Source organism: Diorhabda carinulata, chromosome X (genome assembly GCF_026250575.1).
Source record: "Diorhabda carinulata isolate Delta chromosome X, icDioCari1.1, whole genome shotgun sequence".
In the NCBI taxonomy this organism is placed as follows: Eukaryota; Metazoa; Arthropoda; class Insecta; order Coleoptera; family Chrysomelidae; genus Diorhabda; species Diorhabda carinulata.
In genome coordinates this window covers 3,383,256-3,397,693 of record NC_079472.1, presented here as the reverse complement: position 1 = coordinate 3,397,693, position 14,438 = coordinate 3,383,256, and the positions used below count along the sequence as shown (strand labels likewise).

General features: G+C 32.8%; 1 protein-coding gene across 3 annotated transcripts in view; it reads right to left on the bottom strand.

Moving 5' to 3' along the window:
• Positions 1 to 218: 218 nt before the first annotated feature.
• Positions 219 to 14,438, bottom strand: part of LOC130901793 (glutamic acid-rich protein-like) — an 18,952-nt gene continuing 4,732 nt past the window's right edge. For 2 of the 3 annotated variants that reach the window (XM_057813393.1, XM_057813396.1), the window contains exons 7-13: positions 11,852 to 11,938; positions 11,364 to 11,616; positions 10,725 to 11,000; positions 10,431 to 10,675; positions 3,644 to 3,807; positions 3,165 to 3,321; positions 219 to 338 (exon numbers count right to left, since the gene is read on the bottom strand). In XM_057813393.1, the coding sequence (XP_057669376.1) occupies positions 318 to 338; positions 3,165 to 3,321; positions 3,644 to 3,807; positions 10,431 to 10,675; positions 10,725 to 11,000; positions 11,364 to 11,616; positions 11,852 to 11,938 (1,203 nt within the window). In that variant the 3' untranslated portion in view covers positions 219 to 317. Of the gene's footprint in view, positions 339 to 3,164; positions 3,322 to 3,540; positions 3,597 to 3,643; positions 3,808 to 10,430; positions 10,676 to 10,724; positions 11,001 to 11,363; positions 11,617 to 11,851; positions 11,939 to 14,438 lie in introns of all 3 variants that reach the window. The other variant, XM_057813394.1, reaches the window with a different exon arrangement.

The window sequence follows — 14,438 nt, the reverse complement described above, 5'->3', positions numbered from 1 at the left end:
GGAATTATCGAAAGGTCTTCGGAAAGCAATGATAATGTAATAAATAATCATTTTATACATATCAGCTACATTATGTTTTGCTTACACTGAAAAAAAATGCAATATGTAAACTACGGTGGAGGTAGAATTAAATTCTTCACTTACTTCATCATTTTCTCGAATATTTTCTTAATATTTGACGATTTCTTTTGGATTCAGGGTATACAAAAAGATATGAATGATTTTTAAAAATTATTTTATTCATAAATTAAACCTTACATCGAGTATAATTCAAAATAAATCGTTATAAATAAGTATAATTCAAAGTTTCTACTTTTTTATTGCTGTGACTTAGTAGCCTGAAACAAAAAAAGATTTAAAACAATAAATTTGAAAAATTAAAACTCTAATAAATAAATAAAGTGAATAATACGGGGTACTACACACAATATGTGTCACTAAGTCACTTTGAAAAACATTAGTTTCAAAATAGTGAAGTAAAATACAATTGAATACACTAAAAAACAAGCTCGAATAGTTACACTGAGAAAAATGAACGTTTAATTCAATTATAACACCATATATTGTTATAAAAAAATTGAGTAGACGATGTATTTTGATTAAGTATATCAAGTAATAAGGAAACAAATAGTTTTCAAAAAAAGGGACATATTTTGAACCAAAGCAATCCATAGATTTATAAACGACTCGGATTCAAGGTCCAAAAGGCTTCTCGAAAAGTCCACTGGTGGTCAGTGATTATCTAAAATGCAATTTCGACACTATGAGTATTATGAACGAACTGGAAAGCCGTTGGTGCATGGAACAATAAGAAATCAAAGACCACGACATCTGAGATTATCCAGATTCGGTTCAACACTTGAGCAAGGCTCACAATTTACCTAAGGAAGTGAAAAGGTTCACGAAGGGTCTATCAGAGTGCTTGGTTGCCTACTATTCTACTCTGAACTGGTGGTCGGTCTACGGACATGTTACTGCTTCATCTTGAGACCATAAATTTGGCAACTGCGTCTACAGAAATAGCAGATTGTCTACTTTTTGAATGTCTTAGTCAATTTCAGCAAAAGGCTTCGGTACCTCAAAGGAATAGTGCTGATACATTGAAAAATGGAACAAAAACCTCCAGAAAAATGTATAATCCAAAGATTCATAATCAAATCAGCTTAAAAGTCCAAGAAGCTTCTGGAGATTGAACTGGTGGTCAGTTTAACTGTATACGTTAATCTAAGACGCAGTTTTCACACAATGGGATGATTTAGAAAGCTGGTGGTACTTAGAAGAGGAAGAAACTATAGAACGCGTTAGCTGTGAGTGCCCAGACAAGCCTCACAGTTTGACTAATAACGTCAAAAGTTTCACGAATGGTGCGTGAAGGATCTATCAGAAGCTGTAAGTGTTCTTACACTCCTAAGCTACCCAGCATCCTGCTATGAACTAGTAGTTGGTCTACTGACAGGTCACTGCTTCATCAAATACCATATTAAGACCATAGATTTGGCAAAAGATGACAACTGCACATTACTAGACAGCAGAGCATCTACTTTGTGAATGTCTTAGTCAATTTCAGCAAAAGGCTTCAATACCTCAAAGGAGTAGTGCTGATACCTTGAAAAGTGGGACGAAAACCTCCAGAAAATGGCTTCATTGGAAGGAGTCTACGTATTTTGGAGGCAGAGCAATGAAATGCAGAGTCACGCACAAAATATCTTTTTACGTATAGTTGCAAATCGGCTGGAAAACCAAAACGACTATTCCCAAACAATCTACAAGTATTTTCGTTGATTTTTTTATAATTCCACATTGAAAATTTGAAAAAAAAACAACAAAAACTGGGTATTCCATATCTTTTTACGTATAGATTACGCAGAAACAATTTTTTTATTGTAGTGTATATATATATATATAGAAAACTTTTTTCAGTGTATTTTATTGTGCCTTTTCCCAAACAGAAATGATTTAGATAAACGTGGAAAGCAACAAAATGAACAAGCTCAAATCGCTACACTGAGACAAATAAAGTTTTATTTCAATTTTACAATCACATAAATGTTTGGGATTGAATACACTGAAAAACAAATTGATTATATAATACGTATTACAGATAAACAAATGATTCTGTGTTACTACTCACTGATTTATTCTTCTAGTCTGATTAGACGTGAAATACAATGAAATACATTAAGAGACAAAGCTTAAATAGCTACACTAAGAAAAATGAATGTTGAGTAGCTTAATTCCAGGTATAAAGCTTTATATAATTAAAAAAATATATTTTATATAGAAGACAAAGTATTGTCGTTGATTTTTTTTTGTAATTTCATATAAATTGTATATTTTTATAGTGTATTCTTATTAAAAGTCCAAAAATAAACAAAAACCATCAAAAATTGGGTATTTCAAAACTTTTCACGGTTAAATAACTCAAATTTTTTATTTCAGTGTACAAATAAAAACGTTTTTTCGGTGTATTCTATTGTGCCTTTAACAACTTTATTCGAAAAGTGTCAAGTGAACCAAAACTGTAACGTAGAGAAAGCTGAAATCGTTACACTGAGAAAAATGAACTTTTTTTACACATAAACACATTTTATTCCAGTGTATACGTACGAAACTTTTATCAGTATATTGTACTATGCTTTTAACAACAAACAGCATCGAGTAAACGTAAAATGCAACAGAAAGATCTAGCTCAAATCGCTACACTGAGAAAAAGGAAAGTTTTTATTTCAAATGTTTATGATTGAAACTACTGAAAATCAAATGGACCGAACAAAACAAGATATTAACGTAAATCTGACGCCATATCACTTAAAGTACACTAAGAAAAATTAATGTTTTGTTGTTTAAATTCAATTATATAATTATTTAATTATAAAAAAATATATTATACCAAAAAGATATAGCATTTCACATAAAAAAATATTGATATGGCAACATTTGTAACATATCAATGAGAGATTAGAAAAGAATTTGTATTTCATATCAATTTACACCTAAATTATACATAAACAAATTTTTTGTTGTACTGTACACATGAAAAACTTTTTTTAGTGTATTCTACTTTGCCTTTAACATTTAACCTTATTCGAACAGCATCAAGTAAACGTGAAATGTAATATAGAGAACAATTTCAAATAGTTACACTGAGAAAAAGTATTGAATACCTCGTAATAATCCTGTTCTGGTAATATTTTTTCGGGTCTGGCGACTATTCCTCTGGACGTTGCGGTTTTTTCGCTATCGTGAATGAGACGATACACCTCGGATCGTTGTAGGTGATCCAAATTCCTCGCAGGCGGCGTGTATTTCATAAAATTAATCCTGCAAATGAAAATTATCGTTATAATTATCGATAGAAAAATGTTTCGATCACTAAATACACTTTTTGTTGAAGGGTGTCAATTTTTAAACACCCTGTATAAATACCGACTTAATTATTCTCCGTTTTATTAATAATTGTACCTGGCGAAAACGCGCGTTCAAATTTTATTTTCGGAAATAATTAAACGTGTAGGTAAATCGAAATATAATTAGTAATACCTGTAGAACGGTTTGGCTGTATCTGACCATGGCCAGGTGTTGTTCCATTGGTTTACCTGAAAACATGCCAAATAAATGAACTTAACCTAAAAAGTTTGCCTACCCTTTTCTTTTGCCGGATATGACCTCAAGGCTACTCTCTATGCTTTCCATTATTTTCTCGTCCGACATTTTGGGTTTCCGTGTTGGTACGACGTCATCGGGATCTATCCATTTTCTACCACCGGGAAGAACTATGGGTCTGAAGTTTGGTTTCTTCTCCATTTCCTGGTAGTTTTTTAGAATTTTAACAATCAAATTACTAATATAAAATGAATCGTGATAAACCTTCAACTGTATCTTAAAATTTCATTATATTAACAATAAATAAAAATAGTTTGAAATGGAAAAGTGAGGTTATAAATCCGTTACTGACGATTTTTGACATGGTAATTAATTCAATAGTTTATTTACCCTACAATCAATTACTGCGTATATAATTTCGAATTGATTACGACACTGGTTAACACGTTGACTGCCAATTAAGAAATAATTCTTTTAATAACTTTTTTATTACTTGATTCACCTGGGAAATATTTTTTTTAAACATTCTACGTTTCCTATACGTTTTGGTGATAACTTTGTGTTTAAATTGGAAATTTTAATTATATAATACGATTAAATAAAATTGTGAAAATTGCCTTGGCAGTTAAGTGTTAAATCAAGTTAACTTAAAATGTCAAAGGTACATAAAAACTTACAGAGATTTTGTTTTTAATTGGAGGCAACCAAAACCGATTCTATTAAAAATAAAGAACTAAAAGTCTACATCGTCAGGGTACGAATTTAAACGTTTTGGCCCTTAGATTTGTATTTTTAACATGTAGTACAGAATTGGCGACGTTTCAAAAATTTTTAATTGTGTTGTTTACAGAGCTTGATGCAATTGAATTAAATTCAATAGCTATTTTTTCCTCGAGGTTGAAACATGTACCTAATTACGTGTAGAAAATAAATTTATTTTATACGAGGTAAAACTAAAATGATTATTTGTGATATTTGCATATCAATCAGGACATAAGAGACGTGGGTCAAAGCTTTAAAGCAGTTTTATGCATTTATTTTTCTAAAAACATATGAATTGGACCTTTTAGAATCGTTGGACGTATTTATACTGAACACGTTGTTTACTGCCACTATCACAACCTTCAGAAAAACTGTTTATTTTACATCAGTCAATTTAGTTTATCTGTGTAGATGATAAAGTGTTCTATGAAGCTAGATTCATAATATGTGTCAACTCAAAGGCTTTTGGATACTTCTATATTATTTCCAGTGTAGTAAATATGCGTTTATAACGAATAAATAACCAAAATGGACAATTGGGACTATAGGTAAGATAATCAAAACTTGATAAAGAACTTGGTTCATCTCTGAAGATGATTAAGTATTGTGGGAATCCAGATTCGTAATATTTGTAAACTTGAAGGCTTTTGAACGATTCTATATTTTTTCCAGTGTAGTAAATATGCGTTTATAACGAATAAATAACCAAAATCGACAATTGGGACTACAAGTAAGATAAACAAAACTTGATAAAGAACTTGGTTCATCTCTGAAGATGATTAAGTATTGTGGGAATCCAGATTCGTAATATTTGTAAACTTGTAGGCTTTTCAACGATTCTATATTTTTTCCAGTGTAGTAAATATGCGTTTATAACGAATAAATAACCAAAATCGACAATTGGGACTACAAGTAAGATAAACAAAACTTGATAAAGAACTTGGTTAATCTCTGAAGATGATTAAGTATTGTGGGAATCCAGATTCGTAATATTTGTAAACTTGAAGGCTTTTGAACGATTCTATATTTTTTCCAGTGTAGTAAATATGCGTTTATAACGAATAAATAACCAAAATCGACAATTGGGACTACAGGTAAAATAATCAAAACTTGATAAAGAACTTGGTTCATCTCTGAAGATGATTAAGTATTGTAGGAATCCAGATTCGTAATATTTGTAATTTTAAAGGCTTTTGAACGTTCCTATATTTTTTACAGTGTAGTAAATATGCGTTTATAACAAATAAATAACCCAAAATGGACAATTGGGACTACAGGTAAGATAATCAAAACTTGATAAAGAACTTGGTTCATCTCTGAAGATGATTAAGTATTGTGGGAATCCAGATTCGTAATATTTGTAAACTTGAAGGCTTTTGGACGCTTCTATATTTTTTCCAGTGTAATAGATATGCGTTTATAACAAATAAATAACCAAAATCGACAATTGGGACTACAAGTAAGATAAACAAAACTTGATAAAGAACTTGGTTCATCTCTGAAGATGATTAAGTATTATGGAATTCCAGATTCGTAATATTTGTAAGCTTAAAGGCTTTTGAACGATTCTATATTTTTTCCAGTGTAGTAAATATGCGTTTATAACAAATTAATAATTAAAATCGACAATCGGGACCACAGGTAAAATAAACAAAACTTGAATCGCCTTGATTCGACGTTAATAGATATCAGAAGACATTAAACGAAATGAAACGAAAATCGACCCCAATCGGTTTCAATGAATATTAATCGACAATATCTGACAAAAGTAGAAGCCAATTCACTTGAATATATGAGAATTGATACAATTCGACCTCAATCGACGTCAATAGACATTAGAAAACATCAATTAATATGAAGTGTCAATCGACCTGAAGTGCATCGATATCCATCGACGACAATAAACATCATAAGACATCAGAAATTATCAATCAACATGAAGGCGACAACCTCAGCCTCAACAATTAACCTCAATGGATTTTCAGCCGACAAGATCTGTCAAAAGTAGACGCCAATTGAGCTGGAATTACATAAATTGTCCTGAATCAACATAAATCGACGTTTTATGGCGTATTTTCGTAAAAATAAAGGCAATTTTGAGAAACTATTTTTTTTTTGAGGCTAAGCATGAACTAATATTGTAAAATATTATCTAAATTTCCCATGACTGACTTATAAATTATTATTACGAACTCGCCGACTCATATACACCGTGAAGCCGGTCCAGTTCTATTATGTTAACAAAGTTTGGCGGATGCGCTGAGTATTTTTTTCCTAGAACGTCTGGTTTTTTTATACGACGGAAATTCTTTTTATATTTTTATAAACTGTTTACATTATGTTTTATATTTTTGGAGGCAACTTCTAAGAAAGCTTTTTCATTTTTTTACGGCATTGCAGAGATCTAAGAATCCGAATTATCTAGAAAGTCGTTGGATATAAATAAGCGATAGTCTAGCAGTTACAGTCAGTAAATAATTTGATGTCTTAGTGAATACATAGATATTGTAAAAAGTAGACTAAATCGTGTATACACATAAATTAGATGTGTATTAAGTAATTTTATTTTATTTATAAATTGCGTGGGTATAAATTCACTTCACCGTTTAAATAAATAAGAAGAACATTGCAATCTAGTATCTAGTATCACTTTTCTGTTCAGCACGTACTAATGTTCACTGTAATACAATTAAAAATAATTATATACATAATTATATTGAATAAAGTATAAAGTATGTTTAATTTATCGCAGTTAAACAAGTAACAAAACTAATTGATTGGTTCATCGAACAATTCTCATTTAAAAATTAGTTCCACGCGTTATAGTTTATGTCACACGAAAAGAAATCCTCTCTCGAAGAACCCCGCAATCCGAACCCTGCAGAGAAAATATTTTCCATATCAGGGCCAAAACTGAAATATAATTTATCCCACATGGATATGTCGCTATTAAACACACAAAAGACCAACCAAACGAGTCTCATTTAAAAACAAATAGTCAATAGGATTAGTAGATAAAAAAAAAAGAAAAAACTATGGTGGTGAACCATAACCAAACACTATAGCGAGAGAGATTTGAAGCCGAGTTATCACTGCGCGGAACTGTTGATGCGAGACAATGACACCGAGTGCAGCCTGAACCATTTTTAGCGCGAAACTGTTTGTGCGAGACAATGACACCGAGTGTAGTCTGATCAATTTTTAGCGCGAAACTGTTTGTGCGAGACAATGACACCGAGTGTAGCCTGATCCATTTTTAGCGCGAAACTGTTTGTGCGAGACAATGACACCGAGTGTAGTCTGTTCCATTTTTAGCGCGAAACTGTTTGTGCGAGACAATGGCAGCGAGTATAGTCTGATCCATTTTTAGCGCGAAACTGTTTGTGCGAGACAATGACAGCGAGTATAGTCTGATCCATTTTTAGCGCGAAACTGTTTGTGCAAGACAATGACAGCGAGTATAGTCTGATCCATTTTTAGCGCGAAACTGTTTGTGCGAGACAATGACACCGAGTGTAGTCTGATCCATTTTTAGCGCGAAACTGTTTGTGCGAGACAATGGCAGCGAGTATAGTCTGATCCATTTTTAGCGCGAAACTGTTTGTGCGAGACAATGACAGCGAGTATAGTCTGATCCATTTTTAGCGCGAAACTGTTTGTGCGAGACAATGACACCGAGTGTAGTCTGATCCATTTTTAGCGCGAAACTGTTTGTGCGAGACAATGACAGCGAGTATAGTCTGATCCATTTTTAGCGCGAAACTGTTTATGCGAGACAATGACACCGAGTGTAGTCTGATCCATTTTTAGCGCGAAACTGTTTGTGCGAGACAATGACAGCGAGTGTAGCCTGATACATTTTCCGGGCGAAATTGTTTGTGCGAGACAATGACAGCGAGTATAGTCTGATCCATTTTTAGCGCGAAACTGTTTGTGCGAGACAATGACAGCGAGTATAGTCTGATCCATTTTTAGCGCGAAACTGTTTGTGCGAGACAATGACACCGAGTGTAGTCTGATCCATTTTTAGCGCGAAACTGTTTGTGCGAGACAATGACACCGAGTGTAGTCTGATCCATTTTTAGCGCGAAACTGTTTGTGCGAGACAATGACAGCGAGTATAGTCTGATCCATTTTTAGCGCGAAACTGTTTGTGCGAGACAATGACACCGAGTGTAGTCTGATCCATTTTTAGCGCGAAACTGTTTGTGCGAGACAATGACAGCGAGTATAGTCTGATCCATTTTTAGCGCGAAACTGTTTGTGCGAGACAATGACACCGAGTGTAGCCTGAACCATTTTTAGCGGAAAACACATAGTGCACGTATAGAATGTGAACATTACGGAAGCGAAACACTTTGATCCGCGATCGAGAGCCGACAAACTCGTGAAACAAGTTTCGTGTGAGTACTAAGGCGTTACTCGTTTCGCGCAGTGATAACCCGGCTTAAGAAGAGTGAGTGCATGACAAAACGAATCGAGATTCAGTTCGACTAGCACCTAATTTTCAATATACTGGTATAGAAGCATCAATAAACCCTCATAAGTATATCAACAGCTGCTTAAAATAGGAACGAATCACCCAAACAAAATAAAAGACTTCTACAATATCGAAAGAAAACTCTAAGCATGAAATTTTTGACATTATATCCATTGCGAATGATAGCCGCCCTATCTTTGGGCTTTGGGGATTCATATTTTACGATGAATCACTTCGCTTTCGATTTTTCTTGGTTTACACTCCAACCTGTTACAGCTTCTGATCAAGACTTTTCGATCTTTTCTTCGTATATGTCCAAACCATTTAAGACTTTGAATCTCTATCACTGTCGCTTTTTCCCATCATGGTTTATTAACCTTCCTAGGTATCCTCCATTGGTTTGATAGGTTCCAGTATCTTCTTTTATATCTTTCTTTCCATTCCATTCGAAGATCTTCTTTCCAACGTTCACATGATTTCTGTTGTTAGATATTTTATGCCTAGCTTCTTATTAATGGACAACTGGTAATATTTTTCATAAAGTGGTGTCTATTTTTATATATGTTAGTGTTGCTTAGAGGGAACCAAGAAATTTGTCAATGGTCTGTATTTAATTTGAGTAAATGAAGTGCCAAATAATTAAGAATGTCTAATTATGTTCATCGTTACATAACAGAATCGGCTCCATGTGAAACAACTGGTCTAATTCCTCTTCTTTATATTTTTAATCAGCTCTTTGCTCCTTAGAAACCTCACACAGCTCCAGTACGATCTATTTGTCGCTATAATTCTCCAATTCCAACACAAATACTTGAAATGTTTCACTAGTTGGATGATGATCTGGATGATGAATGATCTCCAACTTTATTTTTTCTTCTCTTATCCACCAGAATGTACTTTAATTGGTGAACATTCAACTCCAATCGGCTTTTTATATCAACTGCACTAATAAGTTTTCCTAAGGCTTTACTTGTCCATTGCTATAAGCACCAGGTCATCAGCATATCCTTCTTGTTAATTCCTTTATTTTTCTCATTACCTACTCTATCCATTTACTATTGAAACTATCAAAAGCCTTTTTAAAGTCCACAAACATCACGTGTAGGTCTATAGACCCTCCTGTCGTTGATCTACCGGCTCTGAAATCCTGCTGTTCTTATGAGTGTGCTAAGAATTTTGTAAGTTGTGTTTGAAAGTGTTATTGGTCTGTAACTGACGCAGATATTGGGGTTTCCCTTTTTCAGTCCTTTATTCCAATCCATATCTTGAGATACACCATAGAAATTGATGATCAATGCTGACGAAATAAATAATCATAGTTAGAGAAAAATATATTTAAAATTTGTTTTTTTTTTCTGGAATAAATAAAATATTATGACCTTCTTTAAAACATAGGACAAGTATTGGTACTTTTTAGGGCATGTGATATGCCCTAAACATGCTTTTTATTATCATTACTACCCCTTGAAATCAACGCGGTACTACATATGGAAAATCGAATCCAAATCTAGTACAAATTTCAACATAAACCAGTAAAATAACAAAATTTTCAAAATATATTGTGATTATCATTATCGTTACTAACCTTTTCTTGTTTGGCCAATATTTCCTCCTGTTTTCTCTGTGCTTCTAATTCTTCTTCGCGTTCCTGTTGTTTTCGCCGCGCCTCTAATTCTTCTTCTTCTTCACGAATCTTATTAATTTCATCTAAATCTTCTTCTTTGGATAAATCTGTTATTTCTTTGTCGGCTAAAGAATCTTCTTCTAGTTCATCTGCGATTATAGAATTTGTATCATCTCCTGTTTCTGCTTCGGCGGCTTCTGTTGACTCTGTAATTAATATTTAGCGGTACTATTTTAACGAGAGATTTATAAATACCTTTATCGTCATCGATGTATCGCTCTTCTTCTTCTTCATCATCGAAATATTGTTCTTTGTTTTCATTTTCTGTTTCTTCGAGGTTAAAAATTTGTGCTATTTGCTTCGACACGGCGTCTAGAGTTACCTGCACCGAAGATGGTAGTTGTGATAAAGCTTCTAATTGTTTTTGTACCGTTCTGAGTTGTTCTTCTAAAGTCATCGCGTTTTCTGAGTTAGGATCCACTATAATTTCCGAAATCGGCTTATAGGTTATGTGTTGCCCCAAAGAATCTCCTGGAAAAGATATTTCGATACTTGGATTCATATTTTGGACCAAAAGAAGTGACAACAATGTTGATTTGAAGCTGAAGCAGGCTTTTTTGGAAGGGCGACAGTGTAGAAACCTTTTTTGAAACATCAGAATACAATTAAGGGGTCGTAGTGGGCTAAAGATTTAAAAATTGGATTTGAGGTTAACTGTAAGACACGGCAGAGGCTGGGTGATGGTTTGAGGATGTTTCGGAGGAAAGGCGACTGGAAACCTGGTCAAAATTGAAAAAAGTTGACCAAAGTTTGGCAATATTGTTCGGATCAAACCTAAGGATTTGAAAAAAGTATGTTTTGCGGTTAGAAATGGTTTTGAAAAATTGTACTCACTCCTTAAATGTTCAAAACCATTTTCAGGATCAACTTCAACGTTATTTTCACAATCACTACATTGTTCTGAATTACTGTCACTGCATTTCCCGTCGTTTCCATTCTTCTCTTCATAGTTCTCTTCTTCTATTTGATCTCTGAAGTCTTCTTCCAAAGAATCAGGATCCGGTTGCGATTCGTAGTTATCCAAATCTGGCGTTAATGAAACTTCGGGTGAACATGAATCATCCTCACCTACATGTTCTATTTCAAGCTAAAATTGAATTTAGGTTAGGATTTTACGATTTCTTGAATATACAGTCGATAAAATCGATATTTATCTGGACGTCACACTTTAGAAATTTTAAAGGTTAGATCTAGTAAAGTAGTTCATCTTATTTTTCGATCACACCCCGTTTTATGACAAGATAAAGTAGTAAAAATAGTAATCACGTGTTTGTATTGTGTATGACGTCAGAATCAGTACAGATTTAGATGAGTTTACTTACGACGTTTTGATCAAATTGCACCCTCTTCTCTTTCGGTAAAGATTTTCTTCTAGATTGTTTTTTAATGATAATTTTATATCCATTATCCTTAACAAAAATAAATATCAATATAAGGTTTGTTGATAAATACGATAAAAATGTCAGAAAATTTGATATACAGGATGTTCCGGGACGGGATGTTCAAAGAAATATCCTCTGTAAACTCCGGAACTCCGAAACATTTTTTTTTTGTTAAGTTGACAGCTAAGGCACTAAAATACATTTTTGATGAGAAATAGATTGAAAAATTCCTTTCTGCTATATTTAGATTGTACAGGTTGTCTCTGCAAAAGTTACGGATTGTTAACTATTGGGCATGAGCCGCCCCTGGTTTTCAGTAGTGTCGAATTATTTATTACATCAAATCCCGGACCACCCTGTATAGATTTCGAAAAATTTAAATGAGAAAATAATCAGATGTTTTTAAATTCTATATTTTTCATCAATTATTCAATCATACCAAGTGTTGTTACATCTCTCTGTTACAGATGATTTTTTAAATGAGAATCTCTGTATATTATACCGAACACATATTTCATCTAACAAATTTTTATAATATAATGCCTCTGTAATCGATTAGTTTGTATACAGGTGGACTGAAACTTTCATTTTATTTCTTATTTCAAATTGGACCACTCTATATATTAAGAAAATGAACACAATTTTAGGTTATGTAACTCTTGTAAAGCGTTTATCAAAAACTGGTTTGGTTGGTTGGTTTCCGGTTTGGCTATTAGAACTGGATTTAAGAAGTAAACGAAATTTTTAGAAATATGCGGTTGGAGACGTAGAATAATTGTTGTTCACGTTTTTAATAAAAATTAGGTTTTCTAATACATTCCAACTGAATATCGCATATTCTGAAACTTTATAGAACAATCTACGATGATTTGAAACATTGTAAAGTGTCACGAGAATGTTCTTAACTATTCCAGATCTATTGAAAATGGTCTAACTTGTTCTAGATCAGTTTTAGAACATTCAAACTCACTCTCGTATATTCTAGAACATTCTGAAACTTTATAAAACAATCTACGATGTTTTGAAACATTGTAAAGTGTCACGAGAATATTCTTAACTATTCCAGATCTATTGAAAATGGTCTAACTTGTTCTAGATCAGTTTTTGAACATTCAAACTCACTCTCGTATATTCTAGAACATTCTGAAACTTTATAAAACAATCTACGATGTTTTGAAACATTGTAAAGTGTCACGAGAATGTTCTTAACTATTCCAGATCTATTGAAAATGGTCTAATTTATTCTAGATCAGTTTTAAAACATTCAAACTCACTCTCGTATATTCTAGAACATTCTGAAACTTTATAAAACAATCTACGATGTTTTGGAACATTGTAAAGTGTCACGAGAATGTTCTTAACTATTCCAGATCTATTGAAAATGGTCTAACTTGTTCTAGATCAGTTTTAGAACATTCAAACTCACTCTCGTATATTCTAGAACATTCTGAAACTTTATAAAACAATCTACGATGTTTTGGAACATTGTAAAGTGTCACGAGAATGTTCTTAACTATTCCAGATCTATTGAAAATGGTCTAACTTGTTCTAGATCAGTTTTAGAACATTCAAACTCACTCTCGTATATTCTAGAACATTCTGAAACTTTATAAAACAATCTACGATGTTTTGAAACATTGTAAAGTGTCACGAGAATATTCTTAACTATTCCAGATCTATTGAAAATGGTCTAACTTGTTCTAGATCAGTTTTTGAACATTCAAACTCACTCTCGTATATTCTAGAACATTCTGAAACTTTATAAAACAATCTACGATGTTTTGAAACATTGTAAAGTGTCACGAGAATGTTCTTAACTATTCCAGATCTATTGAAAATGGTCTAATTTATTCTAGATCAGTTTTAAAACATTCAAACTCACTCTCGTATATTCTAGAACATTCTGAAACTTTATAAAACAATCTACGATGTTTTGGAACATTGTAAAGTGTCACGAGAATGTTCTTAACTATTCCAGATCTATTGAAAATGGTCTAACTTGTTCTAGATCAGTTTTAGAACATTCAAACTCACTCTCGTATATTCTAGAACATTCTGAAACTTTATAAAACAATCTACGATGTTTTGGAACATTGTAAAGTGTCACGAGAATGTTCTTAACTATTCCAGATCTATTGAAAATGGTCTAATTTATTCTAGATCAGTTTTAAAACATTCAAACTCACTCTCGTATATTCTAGAACATTCTGAAACTTTATAAAACAATCTACGATGTTTTGGAACATTGTAAAGTGTCACGAGAATGTTCTTAACTATTCCAGATCTATTGAAAATGGTCTAACTTGTTCTAGATCAGTTTTAGAACATTCAAACTCACTCTCGTATATTCTAGAACATTCTGAAACTTTATAAAACAATCTACGATGTTTTGGAACATTGTAGAGTGTCACGAGAATGTTCTTAACTATTCCAGATCTATTGAAAATGGTCTAACTTGTTCTAGATCAGTTTTAGAACATTCAAACTCACTCTCGTATATTCTAGAACATTCTGAAACTTTATAAAA